This window comes from Neopelma chrysocephalum, unplaced genomic scaffold, assembly GCF_003984885.1.
Source record: "Neopelma chrysocephalum unplaced genomic scaffold, ASM398488v2 Primary Assembly neopelma1_69, whole genome shotgun sequence".
Classification (NCBI taxonomy): domain Eukaryota; kingdom Metazoa; phylum Chordata; class Aves; order Passeriformes; family Pipridae; genus Neopelma; species Neopelma chrysocephalum.
In genome coordinates this window covers 8,514,107-8,536,619 of record NW_020897729.1, presented here as the reverse complement: position 1 = coordinate 8,536,619, position 22,513 = coordinate 8,514,107, and the positions used below count along the sequence as shown (strand labels likewise).

The 22,513-nt window shown below is 41.0% G+C and overlaps 1 protein-coding gene across 1 annotated transcript in view; it reads left to right on the top strand.

The window, feature by feature from the left end:
• LOC113968745 (multiple epidermal growth factor-like domains protein 6) overlaps positions 1–22,513 on the top strand; it is a 194,654-nt gene that overhangs the window by 92,727 nt on the left and 79,414 nt on the right. The window contains exon 5 of the mRNA XM_027685574.1: positions 11,757–11,879. Coding sequence (XP_027541375.1) covers positions 11,757–11,879 — 123 coding nt within the window. The remainder of the gene's footprint in view (positions 1–11,756; positions 11,880–22,513) is intronic.

The following is a 22,513-nucleotide window of genomic DNA, read 5'->3' as shown; positions in this document are numbered from 1 at the left end:
CCCTTCTGTGCGTCACATCGAATCTGGCTGTCTCTGCCATGCAAAAAAGTAATTAGCCCGGGCTGGATGTGAGGAATTTATTTTTTGATTGGAACTGAAAGGGTGAAATTCCAAACGTGGAAAGCTGAGCTGTGAATTGGCACAGACCTACAGGCCACGGCAATCCCACCTGGATGCTCACGCTTAGAGGGGGGTTTATGCACATAGGAAGAAAGATCTTGGTTTTAAAAGGTGCTCAATCCAGTCTGGGATGTGTTCAGGCCAGGCTGTTCAGCCTTGGATCCTTCTGACGTACATTGTACAACTGTTTTTCCAAAAGCTGAAGAACCAGCAGCACGTGGTTTGAAGAGGTTTGCTTAAATGAGATGCTCTGAGTGGTCCATAAGAGTGAGCAAAGATCAAGGTAAACATATTTATTGATTTATTTCCTCACTTTTCTGAAAGCAGGACTCAGACTCCAAACAGTCCACGTGTCTGTGGAATATACTTGTCTTTGCCTGCACTCGTGTGCACACAAGTGTCAGCTGGATGCATATTTATTTTCACACAATCTCATAGCCTTGCTTGGATTTTTCTACCCCAATAGTGTTTGCCCTTTGCTGTCTGTTTTTGATTTTTTGAACATCTACAGTAGATCTTTAAAACTTTGAGCTTATTTCTAATACACGTTCTGTTTAACAGTATTGAATTTAATGCTTGGACCTTACTGCTGCTCAAAAAATAGTGTTGGTTGTCCTAAACCCAACAATCTTACAGGAGTGTGGTGCTATTTAAAATTTTACTGTGGTGCACATTTTGTTAATAGTGAGGAACATAAAATATTTCATCTGTTTGCAGGGAGAGAAGTAGAGGAACGCATGTTTTAAGGTGTAAAATGATCATGTATAAAAAGACCAACTCATGCAGTAACTTGGAAGTTTTAAATTATTTACACTAAGACAGTGATGTCTTGCTGAAAACACAAATGCAAATTTCTCTTTGGTTATACCCCCTGAAAAAATTGGTTATGGCTCTCCATCAAAACCAGATGCTGATATCCAGAGAGATTTGAAAGGCAAATTTGGTTTGTGTTGGGAACCAGAATGTAAAGTTTGGGTCACATAAAACCGAGTCTTTCTGGCTCTGGTACGAATCAATTTTAGCAATGCAGGATTAACAATTTCAGCCCTCTAAATTCTTCCTGTGATCACCTTTAACATTGGTTGGTTTATAAACCTTGAGATCACATATTTTTATAAGCAGGACTCCCAGGCTGTAAAGCTGAGCCTGCTGCCTCTGCTCAGCCCAGGAGCTACACGTGGGGAGCACATGTGTGTGCAGGAGCTGGGCAGGTCCTGGGTTCAAATGCCGGTGTCAGGCAGAGGGAACTTGCTGCCAAATTGTTCTTTCTGCAGAGTGTCTGCCTTACCCCATCATGCTGAGTCTGATTTATTTGTTTTAAAGGAGACCTCTGTGCTGTTCTGCTAGGAAAGGCCCCGAGAAATCACAGCTGTGCTCTGCTGCTCATTGTTAATTTAACTGGAAAAAGAAAATCCTGTTTCTTCAGTTCTTTGCTTCAAGCTTGTCACTGGTAAAATCTTCATGCAAGTTAATGGTTTGTACATCCCTCTTTTTTTCAGGCTTCATCTAACTCTGTGTCCAAGTTTAAGTGTCCTGCTTAGTGGGAATTCCCTTTCAGTTAAAGGATGCTCACCTCACTGCCATGTCTGATGAGAGGGATTCAGACCTCTCTGAAATATTTAGCTCCTGTTCAGCACTAAGTGACATCTCTGCCTTTCCAAAGCACTCAGGGACTCCCTTACAGCAGGGACATTAAGCAATAGTTAACAAGCACCCATTGGTGTCAGATAAGTTAGAAGAATTCATAAAACAAATTAGGTAATGGAATCTCTGGGAATAATGACTTCCCTTGGGTTGCTTTACAAATTAAACTGATGAAGATTTAATCTTTTTTTTTCCCATGGGTTGTTTTGCCCTTGACACACAAGATCAGTTACTAGAACATACAATGACTGTGTCTTAAACATCTGTCTGTGTAAACCAAATAAGGAGTTCTCATTTATGTCTCTTGTAAAAGAGTGACCTGGTTGTGTGGTTGTGTTTCAGCCACACAGGGAATGATTACAGAAATGTGTTTTTCTGTAGCAGAAAGTGAGGTGGCTTTACAACTATAGATAGTGCAGGATTTTTGTCAGGGCAGTGAGTAATTCTGCCCACAGAACTGTTAGTAAGATCCTCTAGAAATGGAAAAAAAAGATGGGAGAGAATATTCATGAGGACATAGGAAGGAAGAAATGTTTAACCTGTTTCAGTTTGTAGCAGAGGCTCTTTGATTCCAGGCTGGATCCGAGGATGAGTAAAGTTTTTGATTGACTAACAAGGACAACTATTAAGAAAAATAAGAAAAGAAAACAGGAGCTTCCATTTAAATCTCCATAATGAATTCCTGTTCTAAACTAGAAGCTGGGCACACATCATCCTTTCTCTGCTGAGAAATTTTTTACATTTATTTCTGTTCATAATGGTTTGGGAAAAGAAAAAAATAAAAAAAAAAGTGTTCATTATTCATGTGAAAAATGAACTAATTTGCTCACATGCTTAGTCCTGGGGTTAATTATATTATGAAAAAGAATATTTTGTAAGGAAATGGCTTATTACAATAGCAGTGCCTTGAAATTTAAGCTGCCCAATTTGTCAGCTTGCTCAGACTGTACTATTGTAATAATCACCCTGTTTGTAGGTTAAGCAGCAACCTCTGGACCTGGGACTTTGGTCCTGTGGTGAGGACTGTGGGCAGGAGAGGGTTTGATGTGCAGGGTTTACCCTGTAGCAGCACCTGTGCCTTGGCACCCACGTCCTGCCATGGCATCAGGTAGTGTTTTGTACCAGGTGAGAGCCTGCCCTGGTGTGAATTGAATTATCAGAGTTGGCTGTGGAGTGCTTCAGGTGTCCCTTTTCCATAGTGTTGCAGTGGAAGAAAGGACAGTCCTCGATTCCAGACGTTTATTTTACAGGCGTAGATAAAAAGAGCCGCTCACTTTCTCAGACTGATCAGTTCTGCTCCTGAGTACAAAGACAGAAAGAGAAAAAGCTGGAATAAACACTTACCTTATTCTACACTTACAATAGGACTTCTCTTTGTTGTCTTTTCTGCAGCTCGGAGCTATAGCTGTGATTTGAGTTCCCTTTACATGAAAGTTTAGGAGCTGAATTCCAGATAAGCCGTTCCCGTCGCGCTCGGTTCCCGTTCCTGCACCCCGCTGGCTGGAGCTCATCCTCCTCACACTCCTGCTGTCACAAACTCCAGTTGCTGCCGTATTTAGTAATAATATAGCAGAACTTTTGAACATCCCACATTGCACATGGAATGCCAGCCCTGAACTGGTAGAATCTGACCCATCCTTACGAGTTTTACCTGGAACAAGCAATTATTTCTGTTTGAAATGGCTCGTTCACCTTCTGTCCTGGAAAGTCTGAAAGGCATCAGCAATAGACCCTTCTATCTTTATCTCTGGTTTTGTTGTTTATGTGTTGGACTATTGCAGTGGTCTTCAGAGGACATGACATCTTAAGTCTCTGAAAAATACAGGTTGATCAGAACACATGAGCTGTTGCCTTTTCTTCCTTTCTATTCTTTTTTAATGTCAGTGCTGTGGTATCTGATCTTGTGTTTGGTCCTGAAGATGTTGGCACTACCTAACCCGTGGGTACCTTCAGGTTATTTACACTTATACATGTCACTGGCTGTCACTCTCCAGCTGTCTTGGCCTGAAAACTTCCATAAATTTGCATAGTCTTGATTTTTATTTTTATTTTTTTAAATATGGGAGCAGTTAGTTCTTATGGAGTTCTGTAAATGCTAAGTTTTTTAGAAATGACCCAGAATATTTTTTTCTGTATCCATTTTCAATTCAGTTCTGATAGCCTGGTTTATAGACCTTTGTAGGAACCTGAAGGAAAGACAGAAGTTCTTGAGATACAGGAGCAAGAGAGGAAAGTTGGACATCTTGTTGGGAATGATAGAAAATACTAGGAAAGAGCCAGATTTAGTTCATGACCACATGGCTGATGCCTTCTGCTGACTTCCTCAGGCAGGAAAGCATAAGGCAGCAGGATACAAGGATGTCTGGGGTTCAAGGTGCACTTTGTGATCTCCTTTGGGCACCAAGACTTGGCTCAACTGGACTCAACCACTGGGTTTGTTCTTGGGATTTAGCACTCGAAACATAAAAGAAATCCAGTTGCTGAAGTCTCACTAATAATCACTGCTTTGGAAATGATGTCTGAAGAATGTTTACCTGCCTGCAAAAATATGTAAGGGCTTATATTGTGGAATCAAACTTTCAAAGTTCAAAGTCTTTTCTTGTTTGTGTGTGCATAACCAGCACTTGTCTGTGCTGAAAGTTAGATACACCTCAAAAAGGCTGCATTTTTAGGGCAAAAGCACTTCTAGACAAAAGCAAGGGCTTTTAAGGATGTCACTGCAGAGTCCTGGATTGTTTCTAAAAAGGCTCCATTTTGTGGCATCAAAAGCCAAAGCAGGAAGAAACCCACCTCGGCAGAGCTCTGATGTAGGGAAGGTGCCCTACAGCCAGCAATACTTTCTTTTATGTTTTGCTCATAACCATCGTAGCAGGCAAAGGCAAACACTTGTCTAATTTGATAAAATATCTTTAATTGCAGCAGCAGTACTTGAGGTTTGGGCTGGCTGCATCAGCTCTGTTTGTAATCACAGCTCCAGCCGCACTCCACAATCAGCTCCAATTGCCGCCAATTAACATCCGTTAGTCTGGTGTTGCTTTATTCAGATCTTCTGGGGTGTTCAGTTGCATTATTCATACCTTGTCTGGGAAAACATAGTTTAAAAATGAGCACTCTTACAGGATTTCATTGTACTGTGATAGACCTTTTTTTCTCCACCTCTTGGTTTAGTTATTCTAGTTGGTGAAGGGAAGAAAACTTTAAGCATGATTTAGGTCTTGCATTTCACTTTTAGGAAATAGTTGTTCCTGCTTGATAGAGAATCTTAAAGAGGGATTAAAAGAAACCAAAGCTGGTGTTTTTTCACATAAAAGTTTGGGTTTGGAAGTCGTCGTTTCGAAATGTCATCGATGCGCAGGACATTAAGAATGAAAAGAAGAACAAAAAAGAGGGAGAGTAGCCATGTGTAAGGTTATGGAGAGCTGCCATAACCAGGGATAGAGATTTTAAAAGGACTTTTAAGTGCCAGGTTTCAGAACTGCGTCTGGTCTGTAGTTAGCAGAGAGCAGGAGGGTGAGGGCTTGTGGTGGAAGGGGCCATCTCTGTACCCACAGCACTGAGTGTTCTCTGCCATGGCACAAGATGAGCTACAGGTCCAGTCTAACACAGCAGTGTGTCATTGTTTCACTTATTTAAACTTTGAACCTGGTTTTTCCCCCGACAGAATTTTATTCTGATTTCAAAGGAGTTGTTCTTAATGTGAGCAAGTGCAAATGATTGATTAATGTGTTTGGGTTTTTTCTCTTCAGATGATGATCTTAATAAGGAAAAATGAATTCCAACTAAGTGTGTCTAACAAGGAGCTTTGTTTGCTTTTGGTTTTGCATCTAAGTTGCATTAAATGGAAGCTTTTAGTGCCCCAATAAAAAAAGAAACCAAACCATGGCAGACACCCACATCCCTGGGGAACATGGGCCATGCACATAATCATTACGTGACTGATGTTCTCTGCATGTAGGAATGTGACATGGGGATGAAGAGGAATGAGTGCGGCAGTAATTTCTTTAATTAAAAAATAAGGAAAAAAAATGAAAAAGAGGAGGTGATAAGCTGTGAGAGCACAGGGGCCACAGCTGCTGATGGAGACAGTGGCAGTGATGGGTGTTTTCCGGGAGGTGACGCTCCGGGAGCCTGTGCCAAACTCTCAGATAAGTTTGCTGCACTAATCAGGCGCTTGTTAATAACGGCTCAGATTTACGATACTTCATAACAGCCCAAGAAGAAATATTCATCCTGTTATTGACTTTGTGGAGGAAGAAAACCTAATAAAGCATTGAGAGTGCTTAATCAATAGCCGGGCAGGGCTGCGCTGACTATCAGAATGAGCAGCTTTGTTTGCTATTCAGGCGGGTAATTTATGGTTAGTGCTGGAAGTGATGTATGTAATTTATGTTTTAGAGACAATTACTGCTCAAAGACAACTGCTGCAAAGCTTTCACAGCAAGCCAAGGGAAAGACAAATGCAGTCTTTGGGGTGTGAGTGTTGTGCCCGACAGCCTGTCCAGTATGTTTGCTCATTACATTATATTTATGTATAACGTTGCTGTGATCTATGTGTGTATGTGCTTGTGTGAACCACGTTTTCTCATAGCAGTGAGTAGCCTTTAAAGTTCAAATCAACTGTTTCAGGTTTCTGGATTTTTTTTTAGACATATGGTTTTGGTTGCAGACCATCTAAGCTGTAATTTAAAAAAAAGAACACACTGTGTAAAACCTAAGTTAAGATAGTACCTATTCTCTGGATCTTTAGCACTTTAAAAGAATCAAATCAAATTATTTAGATCTGTGAATAAAAAATTGTCAAATATGCATTGTGATTTGCAGACACTTCCCTATAACACCTTCTTATAAAAGCAAATTATAAAATAGTTGCAGATATACATCTTTGTGTACCAGGCACTCAGATATATTAAGGTGCACGTAACAGGGCATTGAAGTTGCACATGACAAACTATATTTAGGTTTTGATCCTAACCATTATGAGGGTTCTTTTACCTGACAGCATTTGAGTTATGTTTTCTGAGTTAGGAATTTACATCTCTAAACTGCTATAAAAGTCAATATAAGCTACCAGTGCCTCTTAGAAGAGTAATCAAACTGCTTTCTTAAAGATATTTAACATTTAGATTCCTGAAGTCAGACCACCTTCATCACAGTCTTCAGAAGAAAGTCCCAAGTGCTATTACTGTTATTAGTGAAATGCTGTCTTCCCACTAAATAATGAGTTCTGGTTACTTTGACCCCTAATTGAAGCTCAGTGTTTTAGCCTAATGCTTTTAAACTAATCAAAATCACCTTCCCTCTCCATGCTGGTGGGCTTTGTTCGTGCGGGATTGCAATAACAATGTGAATGATTTTACAGATTTTATTCCACTTCAGTGACTTATTACAAGTCCAGGGAGCTCTGGAGTTGGCAGCACATGGGTCAGAGCGTGGGAGAGCCCCAAAGCTGGGCACCAAAATGGCAAGTTTGCCTGTGGTTGTGTTAAATAAATAAAGTTATTGCTTATATGCAGCTGATAAATATAGAAACTTTGGAAAATGAGTTTGAAATACCAGGCTGCAGCTCTGAGATTCATTTAGTTGTCTTTATGTTAATGCATGCTGCATAAAGTTGTTGTATGGGTAAAATAAAAACACTTTAACTTCTAGGCAGTGGATTAACTGGTGTGTTCCACGGATCTAAACAAACAAACCGTTGCCAAAATTTGGTGGTGTTTCGCTCCATGGCAGGGTTAATCCCCCACTGGTTTTATAAAGATGCTGAATTCAGCTGCACGTGGAGACCCTGCAGAGCTGCAACCCTCACCTTTAGCTCAGTGTAGAGGACACTTCTGCCCCAATGCCAATATATATTTCTGCTTTTCAGACTGATTTTATTTTTTTCTCCATCTGCTTTCTACATCTGAGAGCTAGTGGCAGTGCAGGTCGCTGCTGCTAGATTTCAAATTGGAATTACCAATGAAAAACACTTTGTCCAGTGTCTGCTCTTATATATAGTTTTCATTTATTTGTGGGAAATATGAAATCATCCAGATTTTCATAAAAAACTTGTCGAAGGGTTGTTTTCCCCAGAGCTGAGGATGTGTGATATTTTCAGATGGGGAGTGAGGAGTATTAAATGAGAATAGGAGTTGGGATCAGTCCTTCTCCATTTAGCATGTAGCTCCTAAGCATGGTTAATTGGGCAAAGATGGTACATTTCATGAAAAAAAAAGGCATATTACCTTACATATCAAGTATTTTATGAGATTTTTGGAGAAAAGACATCTTTTTATGTAGTGCCACTCTATAATACCACTTGTGCAGGGAGTGTGGAACATGGACACATGTCAACAATCCGTATTTTAACATACTAGTGGATTTAAAATATATTGTGGATTTTTTTTACCCCACAGTTTGTGGAGAGATCATTAATAAAATTAATATCAGGTTAATCTAGATGAAAGGTATTTTCAGTTATTTTTCCCTATGACTTCCCATGGCAGCATTGAAGGCTCACATCCAGTGTGTCCCACGGATAATATTTTTGTGTTACAATATTGACTCTATAAATAAAAGTGAAACATTGCAGTAGTAAACATCACATTTATTTCTTTTTTTTGAAGTGCCTACAGCGTGTCATTACAGATGGATTGATAGGCTTGATAACATTGAACTTTTGTCAGACCTAACGTGGCAGACTTGTTACATGTCAGAAATTTTCTGTCATTTTTCTCACTATTCAAAAGGCAAAATATATTTGCAACCTTGAGTGACATTGAATATGAAAAGCAGACAGAAATTATTTATCATTTGACAGAATTGTTTTTGTTGGGTTTATTTTTTTGTGTGTTGTTTTTGGTTGTTTTGTTGGGTTTTTTTCCAGTGGCAAAGCCGTAATCGGATTTTAAAATCCTGACTACTCTGTTTTAGGAATATGGAACAGCTGACTGTGGCTTGTAAGAGGCGTATGAACCATCCTCTTACAAATGTAAAACACATTCTTTATTACTTCACATTCAGATCATTTATTTTTGTGCTTCTTGGACTGAGGCAACATCTGACCTTTTATTATGGAGTTGCAGAAAACAACTTGGCAGGGTGCAGGCAGTGGAGAAGGTCTTGTGCAGGAGACAGGACAGTGAAGGATGTGGATGCTTAGAGAGCAAATTTTCATGGAATTTAACCATAAACTAGCATAATTTATACCTATTGAGTGTATTCCTTAAAATGTAAGTGCTCTGTAATAGGGATAAAGCTGTATCAAAAAGCTTATTTTGGTGTCTTAACTCAGAAATTAAATTGTGCTTTATTTTGTGATGATTAGCTTTAAACAAGGTATTTGTTTTAAAGAGACATGAAGATTAAAAGTCAGGTTTTGTGTGTATAATAGAAAAAACAATGGGTTTCTATTGTAAAAAAAACCAGCAAAGACATGGATAAAAACATTTCATCAGAGGATGAAAACAAGTATTAAGGCAGAGGCAAGGAAATCCTGGACAGAGCATTAAGAAGATAGAGCTGGAAGAAGTAGAAAATGAGTTCTCAGTCATACAGCACCAATACTTTCATAGCTGGACCATGGCATTTTATGCTGAACAAGAAAGGAAAAGATTTCTGATTGCTAATAGACCTGCAATCAAAGGAGAAACATTCTATATATTAGTATGCAACAGCACTATACACTTCCGAATGGATTATAGCCTAGTGAAATCAAGAGGATAATGATTAGCTCCTCAGCTAGAAAGGTTTCCTTCCAATATTTTGGTTCAAAATATAGACACTGGTGTTAATAAATTGGGCTGTATGTCGCAGACCATCTCAATTAGTCAATATTTTATGCTGGGAGATCATGTAGGTTTGTGGGTGCTATACACGGTGTGGAAAAATAAAGCAGCTCTTCCCTTTATTTTGTTTAAAGAAAATAAAAAGAGCAAGAGGGTTTATTAGTTTTCAATACTGTGGGTATAAATAGAAGTCGAAGCTGTGGAGCAGGGTTATTATGTGGCTCATTACTGTTTATTACCATGAGGCACATCAAGATGTCTGCGAGTGGAGGGTGGTGGTGGGGGGGGTAAATCACTTGGAACATGCCTGTTTGTCGCTCTCCTGCGCGGTGCCGGGAGCATCGTTCCTCCTTCCAGTGCTTTGAGGAATATGTCCAAAATCTGTCGCCTGTCATATGTTCTCTCCATCTCTTGCCGAGGAGAAGCGAACAGACGCACGTCTTATTTTGGTACCATTTGGTTTTGCATTTTGGAGTGGAGTGGAACTGGAGGGGGGGGAGTGTTTTTCCTCGGAAAAGTTTCCGTCTAAATTGCGTCCCCATGAAATCGAGAAGAGCCTTGTTGACTTCACGCGAGTTAGCGCTCGGTTTGTTGTGTAGCTCTGAGATAAGTGAATTATAAGTGAGTTTTACTTTATTTTTTTTATGTAGCCTGTCAGTGTTTTTTAGTATCACTGAGAACAAAGAAGTTTTCGTTGTGCCGGTCATTGCACCGAGTCTGGAGCTGTAGAGAAAAGAGGTGGTTCTAGTGAGTTCATGCCTCTTCAGCTGCACTTTAACAAATATTTGTGTTTCATGACATGCTTTTCTTTTAGCTTTTTAATAGTCTGAAACCTCCTCAAAAATTTCTTTTAGCCTGTGGCTTTTAGCCAGGATCAGAAATGAGCCAGTAAAGTGAAGCTCGAGCTCATCAAAGAGCTAACAAACCTTGGTAAATCTTAGTCTTTAACATCGAAGGTTTGCAGTTGAAAGGCTTTCACCTCTCTTGCATGCATGTGAAATTCTTTTTTTTTTATTTGTCTTCACAAACTAATTAAATGGGTTTTTTTAAAGCCTCATTTCCCCATTGGGAACGTGGAGTGCTGCTAATATGAAGTAACTGCCTGTGGTTTTTACAGTCATGCTGATGCTTATCTTCTGTTGCTTAATCTTCCTCCTCCTGATTTTCATTCTCTCTAGCCTGAATGCAATGTGTGATGCCAACCATTGCCAAAGGCCTGGTGGATGAGAGATCTGGCACCTGCAACCTCATCCTGGGCCTGATGATTTCTTTGGAATTCCATATATAGGGTACATAAATACAGGGTTAAAAAGCATATGTCTTTGCTATTGATTTTTCTCTGCCACAGGCTGCCTATTTACTTATTTCTTTTTTCCATGCTGTTCTTTAATGTTCTTCGTTTATAATGGGTAAGGTTGTATTTTGCATGCAGGCAAACAGTAACTTATCAGGTGAGTAAGGTGTATAGATACCAGTGCCTGACAGAAAGCAGGACCTTAATTGATTTAAAAATACTACCCTCTTTCAGAGGTTTCTCATCTCTGCTACGACTGCTGGAAGCAACCATAAGCAATAATACACAAGTGAGGCTGCTGGAAGTGACTGTACAAAGGTTGTTCCTGATGTTGCTGCACAGAGGTGGAATTTGGTGAATTGGGTAGAACCTGCAGCCAGAGCTGGGTGGACTCTGCACTCAGCCTGTGCAGAAGAGGAGGAGTAAAATCCCACCCTTGCAACTCTTAGAATCATAGAATTGTTCAGGTTAAAAAGACCATTAAGACCATCAAGTCCAACCATTCCCCCAGCACTGCCAAGCCCATCACTAAAGTGTGTCCCCAAGTGCCGCATCTACTGATGGTTGGGGTCGATGATCTTAGAGGTGTTTTCCAACTGTAATGATTCTGTGATACTTGTCTCTTAAATCCCTCCAGGGATGGTGATTCCACCACTTCACTGGGCAGCCTGAGAGCTTGACAACCCTTTCCATGAAGAAATGTTTCCTAATATCCAGTCCAAACTTCCCCTGGCACAACTTGGTCGGTCTGGGGGGGCCCAGCAACACATCTGGGAGTCGCTGCTCCTGGGGTTGCTTCAAGGTTCTTATCTGTACATCCCAGTAACTGTCTCATTTTGTCACATTGGAATTATACACAGTTGTCCTCAAATCCCCAGGAGAAATGGTCAATGCCCACTCCTTACTGACTTCTGTGTCCTTTCTTCCTGCAGATGTCAACGAGTGCACCGCGGAGAACGGGGGCTGTCAGGACCAGTGCTGCAACACCGTCGGCAGCTACCACTGCAAGTGTCCAGCTGGCCAGAAACTGGAGGAAGATGGAAAATCCTGTGGAGGTAATGTTTTGTGCTCTGTCTCACTGCTATTAAGGAATCTGAGGAGATGTTGGTAAGGAGAAGGGAATGCTGGCTTTTATGTGGCGCCAGTCGAAGAGCGTGCGCTCGGAGTTGTCGAGAGTGCGGATCTTCTCATGCCCGGATTATGAAGATGTAACTGTAAGAACACTTCAAAGGGTTGGGGGTTTGTTTTATTTTGTGGAAAAAATGTTATCACTTAACCTGGATTGGCTGTGCCATGTTCTGATTATGGGATTTCCATCATCAATTTAAAAACTTGAAGAAAGTGTATACGTTTGATAATATTTCATCTGCCTCTAAAGCAAAATGGGCCTTATCAGAAAATACACATACATTTCACATTTCAATCACAATTCCACAGCTAGAGATTAACCGAATAAAAAAGGATTTAAAACCACATGCTATGTAAACCCATTTGTCTTTTTCCTAAGGGAAATATAAATCTAGTTAGTGCATTATAGGGTAAAATTTGTTCTTATGCAAAAGCTTGACGTTGTGCAGAAGGAAAACATCACATAAGCTTGTGTTAGAACACAGAATGAATTATGGTCAGTCTTCTGACTGGTAAACAGAGTGGGTGTAAACAAGCCCAGCTGATGTGTTGACCTACAGTCACTACATTTTGTGCAGCATCAGATGCTGCAAAAGGCAGAGGAGGTCAGGTGAGGTGTAAGGCACCCAAAGTGTAATGGATTGCAGGCCAGAGCAGTTCCTTCCTCCTGAGCTCTCCCTGACACAGGTAATGAGTGTGTGCTGCCATCTGATCTCGAGAGCTCTGCTGCCTGCCTGGATTCCACCCTCTGCTGCATTTCATTGCTGCCGTAACTGCACCATTGGTGGTTTTTTTATTATCTCAGGGTAGGTTTTCATGAATTGTATTATCATCTTTTCACAAGAAACTGTCTTCTCTGGCTTTTCCTGTTGCACAGTGTCTGACAAATTCACTTCTTCCAGGATTTCCTTTTACCATTGTTCAACTCCTTTTTAAGATTAAATACAGATACAAAGCACTGTATTTCTTGCTTGTCATATGCTTTATCCTAACTTTATAATTGATTTGGCTGCACTCCTTTTTTCACTAAAAGATGATAGAATTATTTTCTACGGCAACCTATCACTTGAGATCCACCTTGAGAGCGTAAACAAGCTGTAGATGATTATTTTATTTTGATTGAAGCGTTTTGTTATGATCCTCCATGCTTTCAGTTTGTCCTTTTGAGACCTCAGCCCAGGAGTACCATGCATGATTCACAGATTCCTGCTACTTCACCTCAGACTGCTCCTACCTCTTTTGGGGATTGAATGGTAATATGCCCATGAACCAGTGTGCAGGTCTGTATTTTGATGACTACTTACTGATTTCAAGTCTGCATAAAAGTTGTCCAAACCCCAAGTTTTTGAAAGCAGGGGTCCTACTCATTGTAATCCTAATTTTCTTGGCATGCAAGAGTCCTTTCTGATTTAAAATAGTTAGTTAAATTAGTGTTCCTTCTGCACAATTCATCTATTCTTAAAATATACTTTACATTCTAGCATTTTGACATTGTTTAAAAACTCAAACAGAACTTAAGGTGTTTGATTCTTGTACTATATTTTATCTGACCAAGAATTGCAAGAGAAGATATTAGCTGTTTTGAAGCCACTTTTTTAAATCTTTAGACTAAAATGGAAACACAATGAACTGGAAAGGCTCAAGTCATTGAACAAAGTGAACATAGTGGTGACACTAAATACACCTGACCTCTTGCAGAGGTGATAATACAAGGAGCACATGGCTGTACTGACCTGCAGAAAGGCCAGCTTTGGCCAACTTCTGGCCATCAGATGTTACAATATGAGTGACTTAGTGGTTGAGTACTACATGAGGGGAAAGTGAGCTTCCAAACAAAACTGCCTGTGCTGCTGGAAGGTCTTTTAGGACATGCCACTGAATTGGTGTTTTATTGATGCCTCTGCATTGCTCAAAGGAGTCGTTTTGCAGATGGGAGTAAAACAGCTTCTCATTCAGGTTAACCAGAGTTTTTGGAGGAATAAGGCTTATTGTTACATTCTTTCTGCCTTTATAGCATCATTGTGCTTTGAGTTACCCCTCAGTCTAAACTCCAGCGTTAAATAGATGTTCACTATTGTTCTGCTCCCATTATTCGTCTCATGGTTGGTTTTATTTCACTGGTGACTGAAATGATCGATTGGTGTACAGGGTTTTTTATAAACCAAGGTACAAATAAGGTGCATTGTTAGAAAAGCAGCATGGAAGTAGCACAGATTTTATTCAGCAAGTCATTATTAGTGGAAAGATTGATCGTGTTTTTCAGAAACAAAATAGAGTATCCTTCTGACAAAAGGGAAAGATGTTGTCAGGAAATAACTGTTGGGTTTTTTAAAATATTTTTTAGCCATTTGTAGCTGTTTAATGCTAAGGAAGGGAATCCAACAACACAAAGAAGTGTACTGCTGGTTTGATCAATCATTGCTGGAGGGATTGTGAGCAATTTTTTTTGGAGACCCTAAAGCCTAATTTCACAGCTAGAATGAGCTGAGGATGCTCAACATCCCCACCTTCTAGTGTTTCAAAGGTGTGTGCAAGACACAAGGCTCCATGAATATGGACAAGACAACAGAATATAACAACTGAGATAATCTTAAAATAGTTATTGCTTTCAGCTTTGACTAAACCTTCCCTTCTGCAGGTGGTTCTGTGGCTGCTGCTTGGAGCCACGTGGGGAAGGGGATTGAGCAACACAGCCTGGGACACTCCACACTTCGGGGTCCATGCTGCTCCTGCTGAGGGATCTTTCCTAAATAACTGGGAGCTTTTATGGCAGGATACATCATTCAGAGCTGTGTGGTATGTAAAGTCTTGCTTTGCTTCAGTGAGGGATACTTGCACTGAGAGGCAAGTTGTGGTGAGGTGAAGCCATGTGCATCTCTAGAGAAATGCCAGCCAGAGCTGTGACCTGATTAGCCTTTCAAAACTAATTATCTCCATGTTGTACTGCAGCTTTCACTCTCCAGCCTTCACGCTCAGAACTTCAGTTTGCTTCTCTGACAGAGAAATATTTTCTGGCAGTTACTGGCACAGGCATTACAGATTATGACAGAAAGCTCCTGCTTCCCTCCCGCTCTTCATGTGTCTGATGGAAATGAGTGATGAGAAGGGATTTGGATTTAAATCACTGCACAAATAATATGACAAATTAGGATTTGACATTTACTAGCGTATGACTGTTGGCTTGATGCTGTGCCCTGTGGATCTGTGCTGGTGTGTGGTGTTTCAGGGACATTTCTCGTCAGGGTCTGTGAGTGGATTTGCTCAGAAAGCTGTAGCGTGGTCTGAGGAAGGCAGTGGAAATGTGTGTGTGTGCAATACCTCCTTGTTTGTTAAGCAGAGGCACCACTGACAACCCATGGCAGTGAGATATGCTGTGAAATGTATAGACATTTAATATTTTATTCTAATGCGAAGCAGTTCTGCTCAAGCATTGCAAAAGGCAGAACTGGTATTTTCTGAACATAAATACCATTTTAAATGGTAATTTTAAAGCTCAGTTGTTGGCACAAGTCCAGATCTGTAAGGGATGCTGAGGTTACAGCTACAAAAGCGCGTTTTCACACATGAATAAGCTGCAGAAGTCAACTAGAAAAGGGGTCATGACCTTATGTTAACCTTCTTTGGCAAATTGTCATTTCTTATTTATATTATTGTGCTCTCATCTGTCAAGGCAACTGAAGGAACTTAGAGGCAAGTGAAGTTCTGTGATTAACTGTTGATGAAAAGAAGCTTCTATTTTACTGATTAGAGCGATATTGCAATCGCAGTAACCCCGTCCCTGGGGGTTTTGGTCAAACCTCGGAGCCCTGGCAGGTTTCCTGACCTTTGCCAGAGGGACTTTGGGAGCAGCTGCTTCCACAGCCAGTGTGTGACTTTGCAGGGCCACTGCTGGTTACCCCAGTAATGGGAGAGTCACCAGTGTCACTGCTGGAGCCTGATCCCAGGATGGATGGGAGCTCTCCAAACACTGTTGCCTCAGAAGAGTTAATAGCCGGGCTAAAAGGAACACTGAGGGACTTGTCTGAGAGCAAGGAAGTGTTTATTAAAGTGACTCCAGCGTTTATTAAGTCGGTAAGGTTTGAGATATAACTTATTCTGGTCAAATTCTGGTTTTATCAAAGAGAACAAACGTTAATTCTGCATTTGGATTGTTTTCCCTGCCCAGCAAATCAATGTGCAGGTTTCTGCCATGTCCTGTGCTAAAACCTGAAGGACATAAAACCTGAAGGGAATTGCCAAGGCATTTTTAATTCATTTATTTAATTTTTCTTAGAACAGGGGAGTTTAGTCCACTGGAGGGATTCAGGATGCTTTTCCATCATTTTATCTCTGAAAGTTGCATTTGACTCAACACATAGTGTCAGCATGCTGTGACACAGAGGTAGTTATTTCCAGGATCACTTCAACAGAAGGAGAACCAGCAAAATACATTTTACAAAAAGAAAAAATATACCAGTTCTTATTACAGCTGCAACAAGTACCAAACTGCATGAACTCAGCTCTTAGGGCAGTCAAGTGAAGGTACTTCTACATTAGGTGTAGCCACCCCGACTTCTTTGTCTTTCATTATTTCAAGACCTTGTCTTGAGAAAAGGAAATAAATCCAGTTGCAGGAATTTTATCACAATTATCTAGTTATTTGTAGCTGAATTGCCCACCCAATGTCCACCTCAGAGAGTGAGGGCAACAGAAAACTCCATCCCATGACCTTAACTGACCCCACGTGAACAATCTTGATAACTAAGGTGTTTCAGTGTATTGGAATTTACAGCAATTCTAAAAGGAAAAGAAAAAGAATAGGCAAAAGAAAAAGACTTTTGAGAGGAAAGAAGGTAAAACCTGATTTCTCATTTTTCCAATGCTGTGGTTAGTTGCTCTCAGGTAGCCTGGGACTCCAGCTTTCGGGGCTAAGTCAGAAAATTCCAAGTATTTAAGTTTCAAAGTATAAAAAAACTCTGTGCAGCACTGCCAGGGGGTTAAGAATAAACATTTTCTTCTCCATTAATTTGCACATCCAGAATACTGGTAAGTGTCTGATATTTGAAATTAATTCAAGAAGCAATATCTGTTTTTTCATTTAAATATTGTTTATTTATGGTTGCTCTTAACTGTCAAATCAGTATTTTTAGTCACAAGCAAGAAGCATAATTACTGCTTTTGATTTCAGATCCCAGTTGATAATAAAAAAAGAAAGGTTCCCCTACTTCTCTTATAAAGGGAACTAAATTAGCTAAGACTAAGGATTAATTGTGCATTGTAAACACCATTATGCACTCAGACTTCTGTGGTTTTCTGGAGACTGTTGGATTTAGGCAGGAGAACTGAGGGATGTTTGTGCTCTGCTGTGGAAACACTCCTGGCAGAAACTACTGGAGACATTCACAGCTACGTTTGCAAACTATTGGGAATATAATTTTATTTCTACTCCTGAGTAAAATTCTTTCAGAATTCTCTTTTTTAAGCATTTGTCTCTGGCTTTTGAGAAGAAATGAAGGCTGGAGGTGGTTCCTCTGACCTCCCTTACAGTCTCTTACGCTGCATTGGAGCCGGCTGGGATCTGGTTGGGATCAATAGCTGTGTGAAGCTGTTACATTCTCCTAGGCAAATAGTGTCATATATCTGCATTTATCTGTTCCTGGTAGTTCTCCACCAAAGAATGTCCTCAAAATAGGTAGTAAAAATGACAACAGATTCATGGTAAAGGTAACTGGCTGCAGGTTATTGGACTTCTTAAATGGATTACCTAAGTCCTGATTCATGGCAAGCCCGAGCAGGCAGGACCCTGAGCTGGATTCCAGGGGCTCATTCCAGGCTGGCAGTGGCTGTCAGCACAGCAAATGCCTTGGTTTGGTCTGGTCAGCCCCCTTGCTTTTTGTGAGGCCTCCCCAGCCTAATCCACTCGGTGACACACTGGGGACACATAAACCTTTCAGTCTTATTAGAGTATATCATATACTAAACTCAGCAAATCCCAGTATTTTGTGTCTGAGCTGTTTCTCTTCATTCAGGAGAGGGACACATCACTTAGGCCAGAACAGGCACTTCCAACCTGGTTTAGAGCATTTATGTCAGTCTTGGCCAAGAAGAGCATCTGATGCTCTGATAATTGATTTATTGTTGAATTTTAATTGCCCTTGCTCAGTTTTTTTCCCTGATTCCTGCTCAACTGCTGCTAAAGTCTCCCCACTCCTCTCTCACGCACGGAACAAAGGGGGCTGTGAGCTGAACCACCCAATTTCTCACATCTGCTATCCCTCGGGGTAGACAAGCTAACAGTTATGACAGCTCCCTCCAAAGTGAGTATTGCCATTGAAGGCTGAGCTCGTTTATCCTGGATACATGTTTTTATCGACTGGAGCTGAGAACAGGCACAGTCAGTTTTCAGTCACTTTTTAAGTAGAAATTTTATGCACACCAGTTGGGTGTCAAGAACATTATCCTAATCCAAGGCTCCAAAGCAACAGCTGAAGGAGCCCTACCTGTATTTACAGCCTTGACTCTTGGGGCAGGCTGGGACCACTTATATTTCAATGGTTATTTCAAGATAATTCTGGTAAATATCTTTTTTTTCATGGAGGAAAAAAAATCTCCTTTTTTCCTCGGAGCTTGTTTTTTGGTGCACAGATTTTTCTCTTTGAATGCTTAATTCAACTGCAACGTTTTAATAACAGCCTTTTGCATAAACAAACCATGGAACTGGCAGTTTAATGTTCAGGTTATGTCAGGATTACACAGGGTTGGGTGTAGTGCAGCTTGTCACCATGTCATACATTTCCTGCTGCACATCTTCTGCTGCGTTCCGAGGCGGCGTGCCTTTTAAAAAGCACAGTATTATTCATACCCCACAGAAAACTGGCACCTCTTCCTGCATTCCACTTATCAGATGAATTATTGATCACTGATCTGACACGGGCTGAAAGGGAAGACTTTGTTTCTGGATGTCACAGGTAACAACAAACGCAGAGTCCCGTCTCTAGAGCATCTGCCGGCCCCGTCCATATGGCGCTCGAAGCTCCCCGTGCGTCACAGCTGATTATAGACTCGGCACATGGGCTGCTTCCCAAGGCTTCCAGCTCCCTTCTTATCCATCCTCTGGGAGCTGAAAAGCCTCACATGGGCTCTACCAGCTGGAAGGAAGCACAAAGTGGGAACCGTAACTTGCTGTTGTCTTTGGAAAGGAGCAGTTGTGGGAAGCGCAGGGACAGGGACAGCGACAGTCACCCCCTCCGTGGTTTCTCTGCGTGTGACTCCAGGTCTTGCAGTTGTGAGTTTGTGCAGAAAGTTGGGCAGGAGCTAAAAAAAAAAAAAAAATGGTCTGAAAAGTTTTCTTTGTCCAAACAACTCCATGAATAAGGCTGTATTGATCAGCTTTTGACAATGAAAACAATTAAGGTTCAGAAATATTGTAGTGTTTGCTACACTACTCAAGGATTTAATGCTTTTAATTAATGCAGGAGCTTTGAACAGTTACATGAAAAGCATTATATAACTATTTGAAAAGACTGTTATTGTCCAGACAAAATAAAATATTTAGAAATAACACGACAAAAATGATAGACTGCAGTGCAAATATGTTTTGAGATATTTCTAGGGCTCTGATTAGTTTATATTAGCTAGTTTCTAGCATTTATGACTACCTCTGAAAGGCAGGTTATGGAGAATGTTAACATTCCACTGGGCTGATTGACGATAATTATTTTATTTTAAAGGAAAGGAAAGAAGCACAGCATTGTTGGAGCTGACTAATGTGAATTAAAAGCCAGGTAATCTTTTCTGCAATTACAGAGATACAATGATTGCCGTTGTCAGAGAAGAAAATCCACTCGTACTTTTAAGAATCATTATGTAGGAAGAGTTTTGCAAGCCTGAAATTGGAGCTCTGGTCATGGTCTCCAAAATTACGGTTAGTAGTAATTTTATGCAGAAGCAAGACTTTTGAATACTTAAATTACAGCTTGTTTGTAGCAAGGTATTTACCAGCAAATATAAGCATCTTATAAACAGCACATGAGTCATCTTGGTGTTCATTTTGAGCACATCAAAAATGTAAATTGCAGCCAAATTATTCTTATGTGGAGAGGCGAGGCTTAGAAACCCTAAATTCGTACTTTAAATGAAAATTACGAGAGGAAAAATGTGCACATTTTTGTTGCAGTGGAGAGTATTGTGTAGGGTAACTACAGCTTTTTCTATAGCTTTGCCTACAGGCTCCACAAACAGGGACTAAGACAGGAAGGAGCGCAGCTCCTGAGTGGTGTTTATGTTCCTTTTTAGAAGCATTTAATCCTGATCTTCACCAGGACAGCTAATAGAACTTGGTTTTGGGTTTTTTTTTTTAATTGAAATGCTTGTGGATTTTACGAGCCATCTGATATATCTTTAAAAAGCTTTAAAACAATTTGTGATAAAATCTAAAGCAAACAGAAATCTGTCAGCTTCTCTGTTCAAAGCCTTGGCCCAAAGGAAGCGATCCAGACATGGCTGTCAGCGAGATAGCAACTGCTGGGAGAGCTCCACTGCGTTATTAAAAGATCAGTAGTTTGATCAGCATCATATTGGATTACTCAAACTTCAATTACAGGAGTACCTGAGGGCTTTAGCTGGGATATATTAGAAGACCAACTTGAAGTAAACCTGCTGTTGTTGCATACCAGGTCTGTAAAAGACCCACCTGAGAACCTTTTAACAGCTCCTATCCCAAAAGAGACTCGGTGTCAGCCAAGGAGTTCAAAAACAAGTAATAAAAATGGAGCAATCAAATGATTAATTTGATGTGATTTTTTAATCTCAGGAAGAGGAAAAAAAGCAGGTAAAATAAATTCTTCTGTGGCAGGTGTCATTGTTCCTACAAAGACAGGCTGAGAGAGTTGGGGTGGTTCAGCTCAGAGAAGAGAAGACTCCGGGGAGATTTTACTCCCTTTTCAGGGGATACAAGAGCTGGAGAGAGAATTTGGACAAGGGCAAGGAGTGATAAGACAAAGGGGAATGGCTTCCCACTGCCAGAGGGCAGGTTTAGATTAGGTATGGGGAAGAAATACTTCACTGTGAGGGTGGTGAGGCCCTGGCACAGATTACCCAGAGAAGCTGTGGCTGCCCCATCCCTGGAAGTGTTCAAGGACAGGTTGGACAAGTCTTGGAGCAACCTGGGATAGTGGAAGGTGTCCCTGCCCATGGCAGGGGGGTTAAAACTGATTGATATTGAAGCTCCCTTCCAACCCAAACCATTCTGTCATTCTGTGATTAGGATCCAGCTCTGGAAGTTGGCATGGGCATGTTTTGGATGTGTTAATGCCACTTCTCTCTTCTTGTGGTCGAATCTCTGCAGAGTCTCACGTGATGTGTGCCATAAGGAAGCAGAGCAGGAAAATCTCTGTAAAATGCTGGCATTTGCTCACTGGCAATTTGTGTTACAGATTGTCCTGGAGCTGGGATGGCTCCAGTGGGGGATCAACGCTTGTGGTGGTATCTGAAGAGGCACCTCATGAGCAAATGGCTGTAGAGCAATGCCAGGAGCCAGCTCTCACAGAGCTGTGCTGTGTGAGGAGGCTGTGCTGTGGGCTTTAGTTTAGAGGGGCAGAGATGGAGCTTGGTGACTGAATGCTGTGCGTGCCCTCCCTGCTCTCCTAGTCCTGCACAGCCTTGTCACAAATGACATCCGTATTTCCGACAAGGTGGAAACATCAGATTACAAAGGTGTTTGCATGATTATAATTTCCTTGTGCATTTTTTACCTACTCTGTGTGGAAAACACATTTCTCCGCATTCTGTCGTAGTAAAGGCGCTCATGGAGCTCAGCAAGTGTTCATTAATATTGCTGCTGGCAAAAACCAGGTGTTCTCCTCAGATCAGGCATTCCTCTCTTTTTATTCCATAACTGCTCTTTCAAGCAGCCATGTCCTGCTGAGAAAAGATGCTGATGGCCCAACATATAAACCTCCTTAATGCGGCTCAGATCTGAGTCCACACAAGGAGTCTGGGCTGTATCATGCTCTCCCTTATTAAGTACACGTCCTCGTAGAGATCCTTTCCTCCTTTGCCACCCTCCTGCCTCCCAGCATGGCCCAACTGGATTGTGCTGAGGAGCTGTATTTCAAAATTGATGGCCCCATAACAAATTTTCCCTCTCCTCTTCTGGCCCACGTCACAAAATCTTGCAGGAGCGTTGCAGTAGCTGCTGCTGCTGCTGCTGCTGGGGATCTCAAAGCCTTTCTCCTAAGCAGAAATTGCATAAAATTCTATTGTTGTCTTTCAGCACAGGCAAAACATTCCCTTCTGACTCCCCTGTTTACAGCTGGTACGTTCACTTCTTTTCTACAGGAAAAAGTGAAACTAATGAATATGTTTTTTCCAGTTAACCATTTATCTGGATTGTTGTTCTTCAGCTTTTGCTCCCGTGTTATTTCCTGTGGTCATTCACTTATCCTGGCACCAGTTCTCCACCGAGAGTTTGTGTCCATCTGTGTGGGTTTCATGTTCATGGGAGCTGGAGTCTTCAAGGGTGTGCAGTTGCCAAAATATCTATTAGTATAACCCCACTGTGGAGGCTGGTAACCCTATCGCT